Source organism: Pleurodeles waltl, chromosome 12 (assembly GCF_031143425.1).
Source record: "Pleurodeles waltl isolate 20211129_DDA chromosome 12, aPleWal1.hap1.20221129, whole genome shotgun sequence".
Lineage (NCBI taxonomy): Eukaryota > Metazoa > Chordata > Amphibia > Caudata > Salamandridae > Pleurodeles > Pleurodeles waltl.
The window spans coordinates 99,994,082-100,017,229 of record NC_090451.1 but is presented as its reverse complement, the minus strand read 5'-3'; the positions used below and the strand labels follow the sequence as shown (position 1 = coordinate 100,017,229).

At 47.1% G+C, this 23,148-nt stretch overlaps 1 protein-coding gene across 1 annotated transcript in view; it reads left to right on the top strand.

The window, feature by feature from the left end:
• LOC138267070 (NXPE family member 3-like) overlaps nt 1-22,363 on the top strand; it is a 197,181-nt gene extending 174,818 nt beyond the window's left edge. The window contains exon 5 of the mRNA XM_069215918.1: nt 21,825-22,363. Coding sequence (XP_069072019.1) covers nt 21,825-22,363 — 539 coding nt within the window. The remainder of the gene's footprint in view (nt 1-21,824) is intronic.
• The last annotated feature ends 785 nt before the right edge of the window (nt 22,364-23,148 follow it).

Sequence of the window (23,148 nt, the reverse complement as noted above, 5' to 3'; positions counted from 1 at the left end):
AAAATGCACCCAGAGGGCATCTTAGAGATGCCCTCTTAATACCAATCCGACTCCTAGTGCTAGGCTGACCAGTTTCTGCCAGCGTGCCACAACCAGACGAGTTTCTGGCCACATGGGGAGAGTGCCTTTGTAACTCTGTGGCCAGGAACAAAGCCTGTACTGGGTGGAGGTGCTTCTCACCTCCCCTTGCAGGAACTGTAACACCTGGTGGTGAGCCTCAAAGGCTCATGCTTTTTGGTACAGCACCCCAGGGCATCCCAGCTAGTGGAGCTGCCCGCCCCTCCGGCCACTGCCCCCCCTTTTGGCGGCAAGGCTGGAGGAGATAATGAGAAAAACAAGGAGGAGTCACCCACCAGTCAGGACAGCCCCTAAGGTGTCCTGAGCTGAGGTGACCCCTGCCTTTAGAAATCCTCCATCTTGAGATTGGAGGATTCCCCCAATAGGATTAGGGATGTGCCCCCCTTCCCCTCAGCGATGAGGCACAAAGAGGGTGTAGCCACCCTCCAGGACAGTAGCCATTGGCTACTGCACTCCTGACCTAAACACACCCCTAAATCTAGTATTTAGGTGCGATCCAGGGCCCAGGATATCAGATTCCTGCAACCTACAAGAAGGACTGCTGACCTGAAAAGCCCAGAGACGACGGAGACACCAACTGACTTGGCCCCAGCCCTACCGGCCTGTCTCCAGACTCAAAGAACCTGCACAGCGACACATCCAACAGGGACCAGTGACCTCTGAAGCCTCAGAGGACTGCCCTGGACCCGAAGGACCAAGAAACTCTAGAGAGCAGCGGCACTGTTCAAAAGCAGCAACAACTTTGTAACTTTTTAGCAACTTTCAAAGACCTTACTCTTCCCACCGGAAGCGTGAGACTTCACAGTCTGCACCCGACACCCCCGGCTCGAGCTCTAGAGAACTAACACTGCAGAGAGGACTCCCAGGCGACTGCAACTCCATGAGTAACCTGAGACGACCCCCCTGCACCCCTGCAGTGACGCATGCAGAGAAGATCCAGAGGCTCCCCCTGACCGCGACTCCCTGGAACAAAGAACCCGACGCCTGGACCAAGCACTGCACCCGCAGCCCCCAGGATCAAAAGGAACCAAACTCCAGTGCAGGAGTGACCATCAGACGACCCTCTGCCTAGCCCAGTCGGTGGCTGGCCCGGGAAGCCCCCCAGTGCCCAGCCTGCACTGCTAGAGTGACCCCGGGTCCCTCCATTGACTCAAATTGAAAACCCGACGCCTGCTAAGCACACTGCACTCGGCCGCCCCTGTGCCGCTGAGGATGTGTTTTGTGTGCCTGTTTGTGTCCCCCCTAGTGTTCTACAAAACCCCCCTGGTCTGCCCTCCGAAGACGCAGGTACTTACCTGTTGTCAGACTGGAACCGGAGCACCCCTGTTCTCCATAGGCGCCTATGTTGTTTTGGGCCCTCCTTTGACCTCTGCACCTGACCGGCCCTGTGTTGCTGGTGCAGTGACTTTGGGGTTGCCTTGAACCCCCAACGGTGGGCTGCCTATGCCCAGGAAACTGAACTTGTAAGTGCCTTACTTACCTGAAAAACTAACCAATACTTACCTCCTCCAGGAACTGTTGATTTTTGCACTGTGTCCACTTTTAAAATAGCTTATTGCCATTTTAACTAAAACTGTGTATGTTACCGCTCTAATTCAACTTTGGTTACTTACGTGTGTGGAGTAGCTTGCATTTTATGTATTTACTTCAAATCTTGAATCTTGTGGTTCTAAAATAAATTAAGAAAATATATTTTTCTATATAAAAAACGATTGGCCTGGAGTTAAGTCTCTGAGTGTGTGTTCTCATTTATTGCCTGTGTGTGTACAACAAATGCTTAACACTACCCTCTGATAAGCTTACTGCTCGACCACACTACCACAAAATAGAGCATTAGAATTATCTACTTTTGCCACTATCTTACCTCTAAGGGGAACCCTTGGACTCTGTCCACACTATTTCTTACTTTGAAATAGTATATACAGAGCCAACTTCCTGCATTGGTGGATCAGCGGTGGGGTCTAAGACTTTGCATTTGCTGGACTACTCAGCCAATACCTGATCACACAACTAAATTCCAAAAATTGTCATTAGAAACGGATTTTTGCAATTTGAACTATTTTTCTAAATTTGTAAAAGTCCTGCTTGGGGCTTGTGTAAGTCCCTGTTAGCATTTCCTTTAGAGTTTAAACCGTTTGTAAAAGTTTGGATTTAAGTTCGAGAAGTAGTTTTTAGATTCTTAAAAAGTAATCCCAACTTTTAGAGAAATAATGTCTAGCACAGATGAGATGGTGGTGGAACTCAACCTCACCCCTTACCTGCATCTAGGGATGTCAGAGTTAAGGACTCTCTGCAAGCTAAAAAATATAAAGACTGGGTCCAACCCTACCAAAGTAAAGCTCCAGGAGCTTTTGGCAGAGTTTACAAAGGACCACACCTCTGAGGATAATCCTACAGATGGGAAAGTTAGTGAACGGGAGGATGATTTCCCCCCTCCTGTCCTAACCAGGGATAACAGGGTCTCTCAAACCCTTATTCCACAAGTCATAGTCAGAGAAACTGGTTCTTCCACAGGGGAGACAAGTAACTCTGGAAGCATTGAGGGCAGCCTCAATGAAGATGACCTCCTGTTAGCCGCGATGGCCCAAAGATTGGCTTTGGAGATGCAGCTCCTAGCCATAGAAAGGGAAAGACAAGAGATGGGTTTAGCTCCCATCATTGGTGGCAGCAACGTAAATAGGGTCAGAGAGAATACTGACATCCTAAAAATACCCAAAGGCATTGTAACAAAATATGAAGATGGTGATGATATCACCAAATGGTTCACAGCTTTTGAGAGGGCTTGCACAACCAGAAAAGTATGCAGATCTCACTGGGGATCTCTCCTTTGGGAAATGTTCACTGGAAAGTGTGGGGATAGACTCCTCACACTCTCTGGTAAGGATGCAGAAACCTATGACCTCATGAAGGCTACCCTGATTGAGGGCTTTGAATTCTCAACTGAGGAGTACATGATTAGGTTCAGGGGGGCTCAAAAATCCTCGAGCCAGACCTGGGTTGATTTTGTTGACTTCTGAGTCAAAACACTAGATGGTTGGATAACTCGCAGTGGTGTAAATGATTATGATGGGCAGTATAACTTGTTTATGAAGGAACATCTGTTAAGTAATTGTTTCAATGACAAACTGCATCAACATCTGGTAGACCTAAGTCCAATTTCTCCCCAAGAATTGGGAAAGAAGGCAGACCATTGGGTCAAGACTAGGGTGACCAAGACTTCCACATGGGGTGACCAAAAGAAAGGGGTCAAAAAGCCTCCCAGGGGAAGAGTATTGAGACATCCAAGGGAAAAAGTAAAGAGTCTTCTACAGGGCCCCAAAAACCTGCTTAGGAGGGTGGGCCCGAGCCTCTTCACAGTCCTCAAATGGATGTAAGGGTAAAAACTTTGATCCCAAGAAGGCCTTGTGTCGCATCTGTACTCAGCATGGACACCAAGCTGGAGACAAGGCCTGTCCCAAGAAAAGTCCCACGACTAATACTACTCCAGTTAGCACTGGAATAGCCAGTCTCCAGGTGGGATCAACAGTGTGCCCAGAGCAAATCAAGGTTCACACTGAAGCTACATTAGTCTCTGTGGGTGGGGTGGATTTAGCCACACTTGCTGCCTGGCCACCTAACATGCAAAAATACAGTCAGCAGCTCTTAATCAATGGGACTAGAGTAGAAGCCCTGAGGGATACAGGTGCCAGTGTCACAATGGTGACAGACAAACTGGTTTCCCCAGGACAGTACCTGGCTGGACAGACATATCCAGTCACCAATGCTGACAATCAGACTAAAGTCCACCCCATGGCAATGGTAACTTTAGACTGGGGAGGGGTCACTGGCCTGAAACAGGTGGTAGTCTCCTCTGCAATTCCAGTAGAATGTCTGCTAGGGAATGATCTGGAGTCCTCAGCATGGGCTGAGGTAGAGCTCAAGACCCATGCAGCCATGCTGGGTATCCCTGAACTGGTGTATGTCAAGACAAGGGCACAGTGCAGGGCTCAGGGTGAAAAAGAAGTGTTGGAGTCTGGAATAATGGCCCAACCGTCCAAGAGAAAAGGAAAGAAGACTGGGGAACCAGCTGCAACACAGCAAAAGAAACAGAACCTCTCTTCCCAGGAAGGTGTTCTATCCCCTGAGGGAACTGAGTCCATGGAGCTGGAGCCTTACCAGGTTGAGCTCTTGGGCCCAGGGGGCCCTCAAGGGAACAGCTGTGTAAGGGGCAAGAAACTTGTCCCTTTCTTGAAGGCCTAAGACAGCAAGCAGCTGAGCAAGAAAAAGGAAATGTCAGTGGAACTCACAGGGTCTATTGGGAAGATGGACTCCTTTACACTGAGGCAAGAGATCCCAAACCTGGTGCCACTAGGAGAGTGGTAGTGACTCAGGAGTTTAGGGAGCTCATTCTGACCTTCGCCCATGACATTCCCCTTGCTGGGCATTTGGGACAAACCAAGACATGGGAGAGATTAGTCAACCATTTCTACCGGCCCAATATGTCCCAGAAGGTAAATGAGTTTTGCACCTCCTGTGTCACCTGTCAAGCCAGTGGTAAGACAGGTGGCCATCCAAAGGCCCCCCTCATTCCACTTCCAGTGGTGGGGCTCCCCTTTGAAAGAGTGGGAGTGGACATAGTGGGTCTACTGGAACCTCCCACAGCATCAGGGAACCAGTATATCCTAGTAGTAGTGGATCATGCTACTAGGTACCCTGAAGCAATTCCCCTTAGGTCCACTACTGCCCCTGCAGTAGCAAAAGCACTCATTGGTATTTTTACCAGAGTGGGATTTCCTAAGGAGGTGGTTTCTGACAGAGGTACCAACTTCATGTCAGCTTACCTGAAGCACATGTGGAATGAGTGTGGGGTGACTTATAAATTCATCATGCCATCCACAAACCAATGGTCTTGTTGAGAGATTTAACAAGTCATTGACGGGCATGATCATGGGGCTCCCTGAAAAACTCAAAAGAAGATGGGATGTCCTCTTACCATGCGTGCTTTTCGCCTACAGAGAGGTGCCACAGAAGGGAGTAGGGTTTTCCCCCTTTGAGCTTCTGTTTGGCCATCCTGTTAGGAGACCACTAGCACTTGTAAAAGAAGGCTGGGAGAGACCTCTCCATGAGCCTAAACAAGATGTGGTGGACTATGTACTAGGCCTGCGTTCAAGGATGGCAGAGTACATGGAAAAGGCAAGCAAAAACCTTGAGGCCAGCCACAGCTCCAGACGATGTGGTATGACCAAAAGGCTGCTATGGTTGAGTTTCAACCAGGGCAATAGTCTGGGTTCTGGAGCCTGTGGCTCCCAGGGCACTTCAGGACAGATGGAGTGGCCCTTACCCAGTTCTTGAGAAAAAGAGTCAGGTCACCTACCTGGTGGACCTACGCACTAGCAGGACATCCAAGAGGGTGATCCATGTGAACTGCCTCAAATTCTTTCATGATAGGGCAGATGTAAACATGTTAATGGTTACAGATGAGGACCAGGAAGCTGAGAGTGAACCTCTCCCTGATCTCCTCTCCACTGGCCCTAAAGATGGCTCAGTAGATGGAGAGATCTATTAAGACACCCTCTCTGGCCAACAGCAGGCTGACTGCATTCAAGTCCTCCAGCAGTTTGCTGAGCTCTTTTCTTTAACCCCTGGTCAGACACACCTGTGTACCCATGATGTGGACACAGGAGACAGTATGCCTGTCAAGAATAAAATATTCAGACAGTCTGACCAAGTTAAGGAAAGTATCAAAATGGAAGTCCACAAGATGCTGGAGTTGGGAGTGATTGAGCACACTGACAGTCCCTGGGCTAGCCCAGTGGTCTTGGTCCCCAAGCCTCACACAAAAGATGGCAAGAGAGAGATGAGGTTTTGTGTGGATTGCAGAGGGCTCAACTCTGTCACCAAGACAGATGCACACCCCATCCCAAGGGCAGATGAGCTAATAGACAAATTAGGTGCTGCCAAATATTGAAGTACCTTTGACTTAACAGCAGGGTACTGGCAAATAAAAATTGCACCTGAAGCAAAAGAGAAAACAGCATTCTCTCCACCTGATGGGCACTACCAATTTACTGTGATGCCCTTTGGCTTAAAGAATGCCCCTGCTACCTTCCAAAGGTTGGTGAATCAAGTCCTTGCTGGCTTGGAGTCCTTTTGTGCAGCTTATCTTGATGATATTGATGTCTTTAGCTCCAACTGGCAGGATCACCTGGTCCACCGGAAGAAGGTTTTGCAGGCCCTGCAAGCAGCAGGCCTCTCTATCAAGGCATCTAAATGTCAGATAGGGCAGGGTACTGTGGTTTACTTGGGTCATCTTGAAGGTGGAGGCCAAGTTCAGCCACTCCAACCCAACATCCAGACTATTCTGGACTGGGTAGCTCCAAAACCCCAGACTCAAGTCAGGGCATTCCTTGGCTTGGCGGGGTACTATAGGAGGTTTGTGAAGGGCTATGGATCAATAGTGACATCCCTCACAGAACTGACCTCCAAGAAAATGCCCAAGAAAGTGAACTGGACCATGGACTGTCAAAAGGCCCTTGACAGCCTGAAGCAAGCTATGTGTACAGCACCAGTTTTGAAAGCTCCAGATTATTCTAAGCAGTTAATTGTGCAGACAGATGCCTCTGAGCATGTGATAGGAGCAGTCCTGTCACAAACAAATGAGGATGGCCTTGACCAGCCTGTTGCTTTTATTAGCAGGAGGTTACTCCCCAGGGAGCAGCGTTGGAGTGCCATTGAGAGGGAGGCCTTTGCTGTGGTTTGGTCCCAGAAGAAGTTGAGACCATACCTTTTTGGTACTCACTTCATATGTCACACTGACCACAGACCTCTCAGATGGCTGATGCAAATGAAAGGAGAAAACCCTAAACTGTTGAAGTGGTCCATATCCCTACAAGGAATGGACTTTGTAGTGTAACACAGACCTGGGACTGCCCATGGCAATGCTGATGGTCTTCCACTGAGAAAATGAAGTCTCTCTTGGGAAAGGTTAGTCTCATCCTCTTTCGTTTGGGGGGGAGGGGGGTTGTGTAAGGAAATGCCTCCTTGGCATGGTTACCCCCTGACTTTTTGCCTTTTGTTGATGCCAGTTATGATTGAAAGTGTGTTGGGACCCTGCTAACCAGGCCCCAGCACCAGTGTTCTTTCCCTAAACTGTACCTTTGTTCCAACAATTGGCACAGCCCTGGCACCCAGATAAGTCCCTTGTAAATGGTACCCCTGGTACCAAGGGCCCTGATGCCAGAGAAGGTCTCTAAGGGCTGCGGCATGTCTTATGCCACCCTGGGGACCCCTCACTCAGCACGTGCACACTGCCTCACAGCTTGTGTGTGCTGGTGGGGAGAAAATGACTGTCGACACGGCACTCCCCTCAGAGTGCCATGCCCACCTCACACTGCCTGTGGCATAGGTAAGTCACCCCTCTAGCAGGCCTTAGAGCCCTAAGGCAGGGTGCAGTATACCACAGGTAAGGGTATATGTGCATGAGCACTATGCCCCTACAGTGTCTAAGCAAAACCTTAGACATTGTAAGTGCAGGGTAGCCATGAAAAGAATATGGTCTGGGAGTTTGTCAAACACGAACTCCACAGTTCCATAATGGCTACACTGAAATCTGGGAAGTTTGGTATCAAACTTCCCAGCACACTGATGCCAGTATGGAATTTATTGTAAAATGCACCCAGAGGGCATCTTAGAGATTCCCCCTGAATACCAGTCCGACTCCTAGTGCTAGGCTGACCAGATTCTGGCAGCCTGCACAACCAGACAAGTTTCTGGCCACATGGGGAGAGTCCCTTTGTCACTCTGTGGCCAGGAACAAAGCCTGTACTGGGTGGAGGTGCTTCTCACTTCCCCCTGCAGGAACTGTAACACCTGGCGGTGAGCCTCAAAGGCTCATGCCTTTTGTTACAGCACCCCAGCTAGTGGAGATGCCCGCCCCTCCGGCCACTGCCCCCACTTTTGGTGGCAAGGCTGGAGGAGATAATGAGAAAAACAAGGAGGAGTCACCCACCAGTCAGGGCAGCCCCTAAGGTGTCCTGAGCTGAGGTGACCCCTGCCTTTAAAAATCCTCCCTCTTGAGATTGGAGGATTCCCCCAATAGGATTAGGGATGTGCCCTTCTCCCCTCAGGGAGGAGGCACAAAGGGGATGTAGCCACCCTTCAGGACAGTAGCCATTGGCTATTGCCCTCCTGACCTAAACACACCCCTAAATCTAGTATTTATGGGCGACCCAGAACCCAGGAAATCAGATTCCTGCAACCTACAACAAGAAGAAGGACTGCTGACCTGAAAAAAGCCCCGCAGAGATGACAGAGACACCAACTGACTTGGCCCCAGCCCTACCGGCCTGTCTCCAGAATCAAAGAACCTGCACAGCGACACATCCGACAGGGACCAGCGGCTTCTGAAGCCTTAGAGGACTGCCCTGAACACGAAAGACCAAGAGCAGCGGCACTGTTCAAAAACAGCAACAACTTTGCAAATTTTTAGCAACTTTCAAAGACCTCACTCTTCCCGCCGGAAGCGTGAGACTTCACACTCTGCACCCGACGCCCCTGGCTGGAGCTCCAGAGAACTAACACCGCAGAGGGGACTTGCAGACGACTGCAACTCCGTGAGCAATCTGAGACGACCCCCCTGCACCCCCACAGCGACGCATGCAGAAAGGATCCAGAGGCTCCCCCTCACCGCGACTGCCTGGAACAAAGAACCCGACGCCTGGACCAAGCACTGCACCTGCAGCTCCCAGGATCAAAAGGAACCGAACTCCAGTGCAGGGGTGACCATCAGGTGACCCCCTGCCTAGCCCAGTCAGTGGCAGGCCCGAGAAGCCCCCCAGTGCCCTGCCTGCACCGCTAGAGTGACCCCCAGGTCCCTCCATTGACTCCTATTGAAAACCCGACGCCTGCTAAGCACACTGCACCCAGCCGCCTCTGTACCGCTGAGGGTGTGTTTTGTGTGCGTGCTGGTGTCCCCCCAGTGCTCTACAAAATCCCCTTGGTCTGACCTCCGAAGACACAGATACTTACCTGTTGGCAGCTCCTGTTCTCTATAGGAGCCTATGTGTTTTGGGCCCTCCTTTGACCTCTGCACCTGACCGGCCCTGTGTTGCTGGTGCAGTGACTTTGGGGTTGCCTTGAACCCCCAATGGTGGGCTGCCTATGCCCAGGAAACTGAACTTGTAAGTGCTTTATTTACCTGAAGAACTAACCAATACTTATCTCCCCCAGGAACTGTTGATTTTTGCAGTGTCCACTTTTAAAATAGCTTATTGCCATTTTAACTAACATTGTGTATCTTACTGCTCTAATTCAAAGTTCCTTACTTAGCTGTGTGGAGTACCTTGCATTTTATGTATTTACTTCAAATCTTGAATCTTGTGGTTCTAAAATAAATGAAGAAAATATAGTTTTCTATATAAAAACTATTGGCCTGGAGTTAAGTCTTTGAGTGTGTGTTCCTCATTTATTGCCTGTGTGTGCACAACAAATGCTTAACACTATCCTCTGATAAGCCTACTGCTCGACCACACTATCACAAAATAGAGCATTACAATTATCTAATGATGCCACTATCTTACCTCTATGGGGAATCCTTGGCCCCTGTGCACACTATCTCTTACTTTGAGATAGTATATACAGAGCCAACTTCCTACAATCAGTTATTCCATATTACTTATAAGCCATTGGTTAACAGCCCACTTCCTCACTATTTAATGCTTGCTATTAATCCACTAAGCTCATATCTCCTGGTTATGGTGTTACTGTCCTAGTAAGAACCACAGTCTCTTTGTAAATCTGTCCTGACCTATCCTTATCCTCATCTACTACCAGGTTTTGGTTGCCCCCATTTTGAGATGGCCTGAGACAAAATTAAGGGCCCAATTATGAGTGAAGGTGTTATTTATCACCCCTGAAATGACGATACCACAGGGTTCGTTATTTATCAGGTATGACAAAAAGAACAAGTTATTTACCTTCGGTAACATCTTTTCTGGTGGATACACTAGCTACCTGTGGATTCCTCACCTAATGAATTCTCCCAATGCACCAGCATTCAACGGAAATTTTCTTCCCAGCTCTGCACGTCGACGAGGACGTCACAATTGCCCGACTCCCACGCGACACCGTCTGACGTCATCAAGGCAATACGAGGTCCTCGCTGGCATGCTGACGTCATTTTTTGCCATTTTTTACGTGCCTTCAAGGCGAACAGGTGACTACCGACAATATATACTTGACATGAATACATCAGTCCAGTCAAATATAAAACATAACCTTTAATCAAATATAAACAGCAAAATATCAAATATATATATATATATATATATATATATATATATATATATATATATATATATATATATATACATATATATATATATATATACATGTATCTACATATACCATCAAACATATATACACCTCCATATATACATATACACCCTAGGATATCTTGGTAAGACCAACCAGGAAACGGGGAGGCGGGTGGGACTGTGAGGAATCCACAGGTAGCTAGTGTATCCACCAGAAAAGACGTTACCGAAGGTAAGTAACTTGTTCTTCTGATGGATACAACTACCTGTGGATTCCTCACCTAATGAATAGAGTCCCAAAGCAGTACCGCACTCGGTGGCGGGTGCCTGAATGGTCACACCAAGAAATCCTGCAGCACGGACCGTGCAAAATGGCCATACCTCCTAACCTCTGAGTCCAAGCAAAAATGCTTTTCAAAAGTGTGGAGGGAAGCCCAAGTTGCGGCCTTACAAATATCAGCCACAGGAACACCTCTAGCCAAAGCCGAAGAGGCCGACTTAGCCCTGGTGGAATGTGCTCTAATTCCAACAGGAGGTACCTTCTTTGCCAAGGAATAACAAATTTTTATGCAAAGAATGACCCACCTGGACAGTGTTCTTTTGTGGATCACCTTGCCTTTCCTCTTCCCCACGTAGCTGATGAAGAGCTGATCTTCCACTCTGAACTCTCTTGTTCTCTCTATGTAGAAGCTTAAAGCCCTTTTAGGGTCAAGCCGATGGAGTTTCTCCTCCTCTTTCGATGGATGGGGAGGAGGATAAAAGGATGAGAGCAATATAGACTGTCCTAAATGGAAGGGTGTAACAACCTTCGGTAAGAAAGCCAGCCTGGTCCTCAGCACCACCTTGTCCACATGAAAAGAAGTGAAAGGGAGCTTAACGCTAAGCGCTTGAAGTTCACTCACTTGCCTAGCTGATGTGATGGCTATAAGAAAAACAGTTTTTAACACCAAAAACCTTAATGGACATGAATGCAAAGGTTCAAACGGCGAACCCATCAAGAATGTGAGCACTAAATTCAAATCCCATTGAGGTATAATAAAAGGAGAGGGATGGAACTTATTAGTAAGACCTTTTAAGAACCTTATAACTATAAGAACTATAGGGGATTTAAACACAGAGGGTTGATCAGAAAGGCCGACAGCACAGACAAATAGCCCTTAAAAGTCACAACTGCACAACCCCTCTGTGCCAAGGATAATGCAAACAATAAAATGTCCGACAAATGGGCACTTAAGGAATCAATTTGGTTCTCTGCACACCAAGCCACAAATTTTGCCCATCTACCAGCATAGATTGATTTGGTAGAGTGTCGCCTGGCCGATAAAATAACGTCCACCACTTCCGGCGGGAGAGAAAAGGAACACAGATTGCCCTGTTCAATCTCCAGGCATGGAGGTGCAGACTCTGGAGGTTGGGGTGTAGAACCTGCCCCTGCGACTGCAAGAGGAGGTCTGCCCTGTGAGGGAGACGGAGTGGAGGGCACAGTGAGAGTTGGATAAGGTCTGAGTACCACACCCTTCTTGGCCAATCCGGAGCTATAAAAATGAGTTGGGCCCAGTGTTGGCGAATTTTCCTCATAACCCGAGGAATCAAAGGTATGGGGGAAAATGCGTAAAGCAACTGGCCGTACCAGGACATCTGAAACGCGTCCCCCAACGCCCTTTGCACCAGATACTGGAGGCTGCAGAACGACAGGCAGTGCGTGTTCTCACAAGTGGCAAAGAGGTCAACCTGAGGAAATCCCCACATCTGGAAGATGTAAAGGATCAGGTCCTGATGGAGACGCCACTCGTGATCGGCTGAGAAGTGCCGACTGAGACTGTTCGCACGTACGTTTAGAACTCCGGCCAGATGGTTTGCTACTATGCAAATCTGATGGTCCTGTGCCCAGGACCAGAGCCGCAGAGCCTCTCTGCAAAGAAGGTACTACCCTACTCCTCCCTGCTTGTTGATGTACCACATCCCGGTAGTGTTGTCCGTCAGAACCTGGACCGACTGACCGCGAAGGGAGGGTAGGAAGGCCTTGAGAGCTAAACGTATCGCCCGCAATTCCAACAGATTGATATGAAACATCTGTTCCACTGGAGACCAACGACCTTTGATCTCTAGGTCCCCCAGATGAGCTCCCCACCCTAGAGTGGAAGCATCCGTTATCACCGTGGCCGCTGGAGGCAGCAGTGAAAACGGCCTTCCTTTGGAAAGATTGCTGTCCACAGCCCACCATCGTAGATCTGCTGCAGTGTCTCTGGAGATCGTTATCGACTCCTCGAGATCCCCTTTGTGTTGAAACCAATGCCTGCGGAGGCACCACTAAAGAGCCCTCGTGTGCCAGCGTGCATGAGTGACCAACTGAATGCATGAGGCGAACAGACCGAGCAGACGAAGGACCTTGAGGACTGGAACGACCGCTCCACTTTGAAACATTGGAATCAACGCCTGAATATCCTGAATTCGCTGAGGTGGAGGAAAGGCCCGGTTCAATGTTGTGTCCAGTACTGCCCCTATGAAAAGGAGGCGTTGAGAGGACTCCAGGTGAGATTTGGGCACATTTACCGAAAAGCCCAGGTCGAACAACAACTGGGTTTTCAACTGCAGGTGAAGCAGCACGAGCTCTGGAGACTTGTCTTTGATCAACCAATCGTCCAGGTAAGGGAATACTGATATTCCCTTCCTCCTGAGATGTGCTGCAACCACCGCCATCACCTTTGTGAAGACTCGAAGCGTGGAAGTAAGACCAATAGGAAGGACCGCAAACTGATAGTGTTGCGACCCCACCACAAACCGGAGATACTTCCTGTGCGACTTGAGAATAGGGATATGGAAGTAAGCATCCTGCAAGTCGACAGACGCCATCCAATCTTCTTCGTTCAACGCCAAAAGCAACTGCGCTAGTGTCAGCATTTTGAACTTCTGCTTGAGGAACCAGTTCAAAACCCTCAGGTCCAGGATAGGCCTCAACGATCATCCTTCTTGGGGATCAGGAAATATCTTGAATAACAACCCTGACCACTTTCCTGCTCTGGAACCAACTCCACTGCACCTTTCGACAAAAGGACTAGAACTTCCTGTTGCAACAATAGGAGATGGTCTTCTGTGCAAAAGGAGGGATGGGGAGGGATGGAAGGGGGAAACTCCCGAAAGGGAAGTACATAACCTTTCTCCACAATATTGATGACCCAGGAAACCGATGTGATCAGCTTCCACATGTGGAGAAAATGAAACAACATTCCCCCTACAGGAGAAGTGTGGGATGGAATGGACAGAGGACTAAGGCTGTTTTCCCTGTTGCACCCCCCCGGAGGAAGAGGCGGGGTGCTGCTGGGTGGCTCCTCTGGTTCGAACTCTACCCCTCCCTCTAAATGACCTATAGGGAAGCGTAGAAGGTTCTTGGCCTGCTGGCTGGAGTCTTCCCCGAAAGGAAGAGCCTCCCCCAAACCCCCTGAACCTTCTGAATGATCTGAACGGGGTAGTGGTTGAAGCCTGCAAGCCTAGGGACTTGGCAGTAGCCCTGCTCTCCTTGAAGCGCTCTAAGGCAGAGTCAGCTTTAGAACCAAATAGCTTGTCCCCATCAAACGGCAAGTCTAAAAGAGTCGTTTGTACATCCGATGAAAAACCAGACGATCTTAACCAAGCATCTCTCCTGGTTGCAATGGACATGCCCATTGCCATGGCCACCGAATCCACGGTATCCAGCTCTGACTGAATGACCTGAGTCGCTGCTGCTTGCACATCAGTCAGAAGACCCCACATGTCCTGGGGCAAATCAGGCAGCTCAGCCTTGGCCGCATCCATCAAGGCATGGATATACCTGCCTAAGACACAAGTGGCGATAGCAGACTTCAGGGCCATACTGCATGAAGAAAAAATCTTCTTGGCTGACTGCTCCATCCTTTTTGATTCCCTGTCCTACGGGGCCCAAGGGAAGGACTCAGGAGCTGAGCGCGAGGAGCAGGAGGCCTGAACCACCAGACTCTCCGGAGTCGGATGCCTAGAGAGGAAACCTGGGTCCCCAGGAGCCACTCTGTATCTCCTCGCCACTGATCTGCTAACTGCAGTCGAAGACACTGGTTTTCTCCAAACCTCAAGAATCGGTTCAGTGAGAGCCTCATTAAAAGGAAGGAGTGGCTCTGCAGCAGCCGAAGTTGGATGTAACACTTCCGTGAGGATGTTGGTTTTCACCTCAGTTGCAGGTAGCGGGAGATCTAGGAAGTAAGTCCGCTGCCTTCCTCACCACTGAGTGGAATGAGCAGCCTCTTCAGTAAACTCCCCTGGAGAAGCCAAGTCCCATTCTGGGGAAGTATGAGACCGCTTGCATATTCCAAACCCTGAACGTCCCCCAGGGGCTCTGTGATCTCTCCTTCTTCCAGGAGCACCTCCGATACTACTGCTCCTCCAATAGAATCAGAGCCTTCCTTCTCGAGCGCAACCTGGCCTCTATCCTCGGCATCAATAAGGAATTGGCCGACGTCGACGACCTCGGCTGAGGCGGATCTTCGGATTCTTCAGACGCCGGATCCATCGGCGCCATGGAAAGGCGAGCCCTCTTCACCGGCGTTGATTGGAGTCGTGGTGAAGTCAACGGCGCCACCGGATCAGCAGAAGCTACCGGCGTCAAAGGTCTTCTCGGCGATGCCAAAGGCACCAGCGCCAGACCAGCACTCTCTACTGGGCCGAAGGGCATGAATGGCATTGGCTTGTATGGAGTCAGAACACGCAAACCAAAAGCCAATGGACCTGAGGGACCAGCCGGTGCACCGCCAGGGGCCATGGAGCTGAAGATGCTGTACATAGCATTCAAGAATGCCGCCGAATCCGCACCTGGAGCCGGGAAAGCAGGATACCCCTGCGGCATCGGCGCTGAATATTCCTGTGACGTCGGCGCTGGATCCGGCACCTCTGACTGTGCGGGTGAGAAGCCAGGACTCTGGGAGGCTCGTCCACTTCAAAGAACGACGGCGTCGGAGAAGCCTGAGGGCTTTGTGGCTCACTGTCGGGCTGACCTCCCACGTCGTATGATGCCGAGTAGATGGAGATCTCGAACGGGATCGGCCTTTCTCCAAACGATGTCGGGAATCATGCCGACGCCAAGAGTCATGACGACACCGTCTCTTATGAGACCTTGAAGATTTTGAGGATGACCTCTGATGTCGATGCTTTTCCTTCTTTTTTGATTTAGCCAAAAACAGCTTGGCCTCACGCTCTTTGAGAGCCTTTGGGTTCATCTGTTGGCACGAACCCCGCTCCTCCACGTCGTGCTCAGAGCTCAAGCACCACAAGCAGTCATTATGCGGGTCCATCACCGACATACGGCCCCCGCACTCCCTACAAGGTTTGAACCCGGACTTCCGAGGTGGAGACATTTTTACTACAAAGTATCACCTCCGAGAAACAGTAGTTCCCCAAGACCCAGGAGAAAAAAACATTACTTCGAAGGCACGGAAAAAAGGGAACTGACGTCAGCACGCCGGTGAGGACCTCTTATTGCCTCGATGACGTCAGACGCGTCGCGTGGGAGTCGGGCAATCGTGACGTCCTCGTCGATGTGCAGAGCTGGGAAGAAAATTTCAGTTGAATGCTGGCGCATTGGGAGAATTCATTAGGTGAGGAATCCACAGGTAGTTGTATCCATCAGAAATACCTATTACTAGTTTGTGGGGAATAACATGTGGAATTTGGTGTTTAATGCACCAAACACCACATTGCCGTAAATACCACCTGTTACATTTCTGCAGGTTTGACCTGCCCATAGTCTTCTCAGGTCTCCGTACCACTCAAAGGGAGCAGGTGCATCAACCAGAGCTTGTCAGCTCATTAGCTCAAGGATGCCTTTTAAACAAAAAGAGGGTGGAGCACACGGCCTCACATCCCAGCACTCAGCCTGCCCCAATGCATTATGGTAAATGCAGTGCATGATAACACTTACTTCAGTGACAGACTTTAGTTTTTCACCCTTGTTGGTGCAGCCAGTGCTGTGTATTTGTAGATGGGGTCGCTGGTCCGGATTTCCAAGGCCAGGCATAAATCAGGCTCAATGGGGATGATTCGGCTTGAGTAGTTATGACCGCACTAACGTGGACATTGTTATTGGACTTCCTTTGTGCAGTCAGCAATTTGGAATCATTTATGCCCTGAAGAAGTCTACTTCTGTAGACGAAACACATTGACTGGCTGTGTTTAAATGCTGCACTGCTGGAAAAAAAGGATCATAAGATACCTATAATGTGAAGAATTGAATAAAAGGATGAACTACAAGATTGGACATTCTTAGTTGATTTCTTACATTTTTGGATGGTGCATCACTATTTGAGTTTCTGGACAATTTCGAGACACTTGTTTCAAGATAGTTGCCATCTTCAGTAGAGAACAGTGTTAGTTTTGATCATTGAAAAAAATGTCAAGTTCTTTATGAGGGTTATTCTAGTATTTTGTCCATGTGCTCATTTTGGCTATTTCATGCCATGCTATGTGCACAGGTCAAGGAAAGTGAAATGCATTATGTAGGGGAAAAGCATTTGTGGTGTATATCAAATGTGATTAATCTTATCCGGGACAAGGGTATTTCCTTTTAGCCTGCCTGTAATCTGCTCATGTCTTATCCGTATGGTGGGCTTTGTTCACATGTACTGCATTTCTCCTAATGAAGTGGGGACAAAGTGTTGTTGTGAATGCTGATGATATGCATTGCTCTATTGTAGGGTTCCATGTGCTATATGTTTGTAAAAAAACACATTCTTACTGCTTGTTTTCATGTTTACGCAGATGTGATGCTCTGGTGGATTTGCCTCTGAATGAGTATGGTTGCTAAATTGTGTTCTGTGCATTTCTGAGCCTCATGCTCGTTTTGATGCTGTTAATGCACTTGAATACATTATGTCAGAAATGAATGAGTGTCGCTAAAGCCTTGAACAGTAGGTAATGTTTATGGTGGATCGAGCAATGTCCAGGTTTGTGCTTTCAATGCCCAAGTGACTAAACTGTGACTGGGTACAGGATCGCTGCTAATTTATGTTTGTCTCGTTACAGCTTTTGAGAGCCAGTATCATCAATAACTAAAATATTATGCCTAAAAGAGAGAGAGCGAGAGTTGCTTTTGGTCAGCCCCCTTCAGCCACTGGTTTTGATGTGTTTTTCATGGGCTATCATAGCTTGGACGGCTGTGTGTCAAGGCTATAGTATTTTGAAAATGGTTGTCCCATTTGTGTTCCCATTAGATTTTTTGGTGATGCCATCCTGTGGCCTTTTGGTTCACCTACAGATCCAACAGGATGTGTAGCTTGAATTGACAGCCTCTCTATCATTGATGCATTTATTTTGCTGGCACAATCATATTTCAGTTGCTGATTTATGCTCTTACTGCTTGCTCTTTGTGTGGAAATACCGGTCATATAACAAAGGATCAGGGCTATTCACTAATTGCCTCTGGCTGTTCATTTGCTTTACTTTGCTTTCTTGATAACAAATTGTTGAACTACACAACATGGCATTTGCAAACACAACGCACATTGCATCACACAATGCAGCAACCATCTTGAAATTGTAGAAAATAATGTTTTTATTGTATTTTATATAATTTAACAAAGACATTCGGGCATTGGCAAAGGGCATCGCGTCGCTTGATGAACATTGGCAAGGAAAACAGAGTAACTTTTACTATTATTGTTATTATTATAATTGAGGAAAAATACGTACAGGCGCTTGTGCTAATGAAGAATTATTTTTCTCTTCCTACTGAAATAGATTTTTTTTATTTTTCATGCTGTCAATTGTAAGCAGCAAGCATAAACAATTAACAGCTTAAATTTAAAAAACAAATTTGTAAGCAAAAAGTACACTTTAAAAAAAAAAAAACACTGCATGTTTGTGCTTCTCATTAACAATGCTATGATTTGTAAGCGAGAAGCATCCAAAATGCTTCAATAGCACAAACGTTTAAATGTTAGGCCGAAATATTATGTCCTAATGTACTATACCTAGCTTATCTTACCTACTCTACCTAATTTGCCGCACCAACCCGCCATACCTGCCATACTCAGCAAGCTTACCTACCACACCTTTCATACCCACCCATCATAATTAACATATCTAACATACCTACAACACGTACCTACCTGTCCTAACTTACCTATCTAGCTATCATAAGTAACCTGGATTATTTTGAGGAGTCCTTCATCGGAAACATGGTAAGGGATAAAGCCCCATGAAATAATTAACTACATTTGTATATGGCCGTTCTGACTACTTTTACCTTCACCTTCTTGTAACCTTTGCCTCAACAACCAGATCAATTGATAAAAACGCAATATATTCATTCAATATGATCGATGTAACCTTTATCATCACTATACCAGATACAGTTGATCACTGGGCACCTTCTCCGATTTGATATGCTCGTTCCCCCACAGACTATATTCTTTTGCATAACACCTGGAAAGCCACATATGAGCTATATATTTCTAATCTGATAGGGATCCATGCTGCACAATGTATGTTGTTTTTTCCTTACTTCCAATTGCTATGTGAATTTCGGTTACTGAACACTTCATTCAGTGGATATACTATAACTTTGTGAACTTCCAGTGGGGAACTCGTCTATTCGTTGTATATTTATATATGTTTTCATTCGGCTAGCGCGGCCAAATATTTCTTCTAATTGCAATAGAAAGGCTTCAGAACATGTCATTTACAATTTTTCCACCATTAGATTCTGCCTGATACATATGCATAGTTTATCAATAATCGGGTAAATGTACATAGTGTTTTCATCTTACCCTTGCTTCTGCTTAGACTATCTGCACTAAGAACTGAGTTTGCCTTGAAGAACAACACAAATGGTATGATGTCTTTTGACTAAAATCTTTGACACAACATCTTTAATTATCATACATAATATACTAATGGGTTAATCTTTCTAAATTTCACAGTGTCAGCACCAATTTCACTCTGTTTCTTGCAGCTTAAATTGAAATTTACATTTAAATTATAGTCTTCAAATTATATTTCTTTCCTGTTCACCTTTGTCACAAGTCTATGAGCATGTATTTTCGACACCATCTGTCAGGGATTTCTTACTTTTTGATCTTGACTATGAGACTACTACTTGGATAAGATCACCACTCAACATTCTTTCCCCTTTTCTGGAACACCTTTACCCTGCACCAATAGATGTTATGTCTCTAGGGTTCCCACTAACATTTCACCTATCAATCTTGATAGTAATACTACTCTGGTCTGATTACCTTTTATTATTTGTAGCCTTGAAAAAAGCCCCAGGTGAACACACCACAAGGGGGCGTAACACGTGTCGGCTGTCTCTTCTTGTACTCTCTGAAAAAACCCACTATGGATTGTACCAATAAATGCACTAAATTTGAAAACGTAGATCTGACGAATCATTGCATGAACGTAATAATAGCTTTGATCTTTTTAAAGTGGGTGTTCGATTTTCTTGGATCTTCTTCTTTGATTTGGGGCTAACTGGTCCATCCTCCTATTGATTACCCACTGTCAAACATTCTTATCTCGGCATTTTTGAGGAAGGGAGAATTGGTCCTTGGCTATTTGTCTTTGAACCATAAGTAACCTGCAATGCCTAACATATCATGCATAACCTACAATACCTAGTCTCTAACACCCCACCAAACATACCTACCAAAATTAAGCAACCATACCTATCTCTCAAGCCTAACCTACCATAACTCACCCTCTGCAGTGCATATATCTTACAACCATCCTGAAGTGGCAGGTGGTGGAAAAGGCCCAGTTATACCCATGCGGCATCTAGTGATACCTTAGGTTACTACAGGCTGTGACAGAAAGCACTTAACATGTTTACAGCCAATAGTAACAAGAAATCCAAGTAACAAAACGATCCAGGAGGGTGTTTCTTTAGAAAGATCTTAGGAATACCATCCTTAAATGGGGCGATCTAGAGGGCTAGGAGTGCAGGAAAGTAATACAAAGCCTTTACTGAGGAAAAAAGTGCTGCAGAGGTTAAGGGTATGCAAGCATTCTAGGAGGAAAACAGGTGGAGTACTGAGTGGCTGGAGCACTACTCTAGAAGCAAAGTATACTCGAGTACATCAACCTACCCTCAGTCTTCATTTCACTCAAAATTGCCGCTCTTGCGTTCCTCTTTTCTGCATTCTCTCGTGTAGAGGTTCTCCTGAATTCTTTATCCTAGTGACCATTTCACCTCAAGAAACGAATGCTGCTCCCCCCATCTGGCTGCTTTTTGAGTATTTTAATCTAGGGTGCTTTGTTTTCACTTCACCCTTTCCTTTACCACCTTAATGCTTCCCACTTTCCACTTTTTTCTGCCCCTGTTGTGTTCAGGAACTGATTACTACTCTTGTCTCCTTTTGACCGGTCTATTGTCTCTGGTACACAATGATTGCTTTTTCAGTTCCCCGTTGATCTTTTTGCTGCCTTGCCCCTGCTCTTATCTTGCGCTAAATGTGTGCTCCCTTCCCTCCCTGTTTATACTTCCAGAAAGCCGGTCTCTAGCACCCAAGCTGCTTCATAGCATCATTAGGCACCTGAAACACAAATTCTGATGTTCGCTTGTATCTTCAAAATGGGCTTTTACCTGCGATGTGGGTTTTTAATGTGGTCAAGGTATTGTAGTCCCCGGAGAATCCATGTTGATAAATATATAGTCACAACCGTGACACCACCTGCCCGGACCTTATATCTGTTTCACCTATTTGTACACCAATCCCAGTGAGTCCCCGTACACTGCGACGCCTCTTCTTTCGAGATCCATGCCTCCTAACCTTCACTCTCTGTGACACTTTCTCCTTCTGATCTCACTCTTCCAGGTTCCCCTCTCCCTGGCTGTCCATTCCCTCAGAATTCTTATTATTTCCTTCTCCACTTTCTGACCTCCTCAGTCTGTCATCACCAATAAAACCTCTATCCTCTCTGTTAATGCATTATTGTCTAACAGACACTCCCTCCCCCAGGCTATCTCTTAATGACCTCCTACCATTGGTTTCCTCTGCCTTTTCTGACTTCATCCCTAATTCACTTTCACTATCTTAGACAAGCTTTCTCTCTCACTGATAATCTCTTTGTTTGACTTCCTTACTCTCACTCCCTACCTCCGATTACCTCTTCTGCTGACTCCCTCTCTCCATCTGTGGTCCCTGCTTGTGCCCTCATTGCATGCTCACCTATCCCTGTTAATTTTTGCCTCACTGACCACCCTGATGCAACCTTCTCTTGACTGTTCTCCCTCTTCCCTTCTTGACTGACATTCTCACACTCTATCCTTGACTTATTATCACCTCTCCCTCGCAGCTTTCACCCTCTGCGCAGTTCCACTCTAACAACTTCAATCTTTATACTCTGCCGGCTGACTTCCTTCCTCTCTGATCTGCACCACTTCCCACAGCTTCCCTCTTGCACATTTTCCATCTCTGACCTCTCACACTTCTTTTCTTTTTTATTCCACAGCCATCAGGCAAATCGACTTGCATGTGGGATACAAGTCAGGCCCCCTCATGGCCGTTGACCCGGGCAACGGCTTGGTGATTCACTGGAGAGCCCATGGGAGCCCACTGAGGACAGACAAGACCATGATAGCAGACCTCCACTACATGGCAAATGACATCGCTAACATTGGTGGTGGGCCCGATGTGGTCATCGTGTTCACCATCTGGGCTCATTTCACTACTCACCCAGTGGAGATGTACATCCGACGGGTGAGGAACATCCGAAGATCCATTGCAGAACTTCTGACGAGGAGCCCAAAGACCACAGTGATTATTAAAACTGCCAACACAGGCTATAAGTCAATATATGGGAGTGACTGGCTGTCCCTCCAGCTGGACATGATCCTGAGGAAGATGTTCTCCGAACTACCAGTGGCCGTAGTGGATGCCTGGGACATGACCTCCTGTCACTATCTGAGAGATGATATCCATCCTGGGAAGATCATCATCCAAAATGAAGTGGACATGTTCCTTTCCTTCATCTGTCCCCACTCAACATGAGGGAAAGATGGGCGCCAAACCATTTTAGAAATGGCTCAGGGAGTTTTTGACATGCCAAGGTACTCTTTTCTGCCTGTCCATAATTGTTGGTTAAATTAAGATTATGCTTGGAAAGACCATCAAAGCCAAAATAATATCCCCACGCACACTAGCACAAGATGAGTATATTTACTTATTCTGTACATTTTGTAAAGGCAGCTAAAAAAGATAGTCATCAGTAAAGCACAAGTAGCTTCAATACCCGTAAAACATAGGAAAAAGTCTACCATTCACATGGTAAGAAAAGATCCAAAAACTGAACAGTTTCCATAACTTGTGAAGTTATTTTACCACAGCACTCTTTTTCTTTTGTTGCACCGCTGCTTTAGTTGGTGTCATTATGTTTTTTTTCGACTTATAACTTGCTTATATTGAATCGGGATATTTCTCTTTTGCTTATTTAACTGGAGATTTATTTTCCATGAGCTAGTTGGTTTGTTCTCTCCAATGCAAAGTCGCTACGACCATGTTGAGGTCCAGCAGGTATTATCTCTGGGAATTTCTCTCAATGCATGGGACTTCTCTAGACACAGACCTCATCCTCTCTTGAGGCAGGTTATTAGCATTATCTTTCAGCTCCTGGCTCTGATAATGGATGTGGATCTGACTGTGTGACGGGCCATCTCTACCTAGCCGTGCCACTGCTGTTTTGAGCAGCATGTGTGGAGAATACCTTTGCTGCCACAGTGTCCATTCCTAGCCTTTCGCTTGCCACATTCCGGTCAGTTCAGACAGCCTGTGATGCC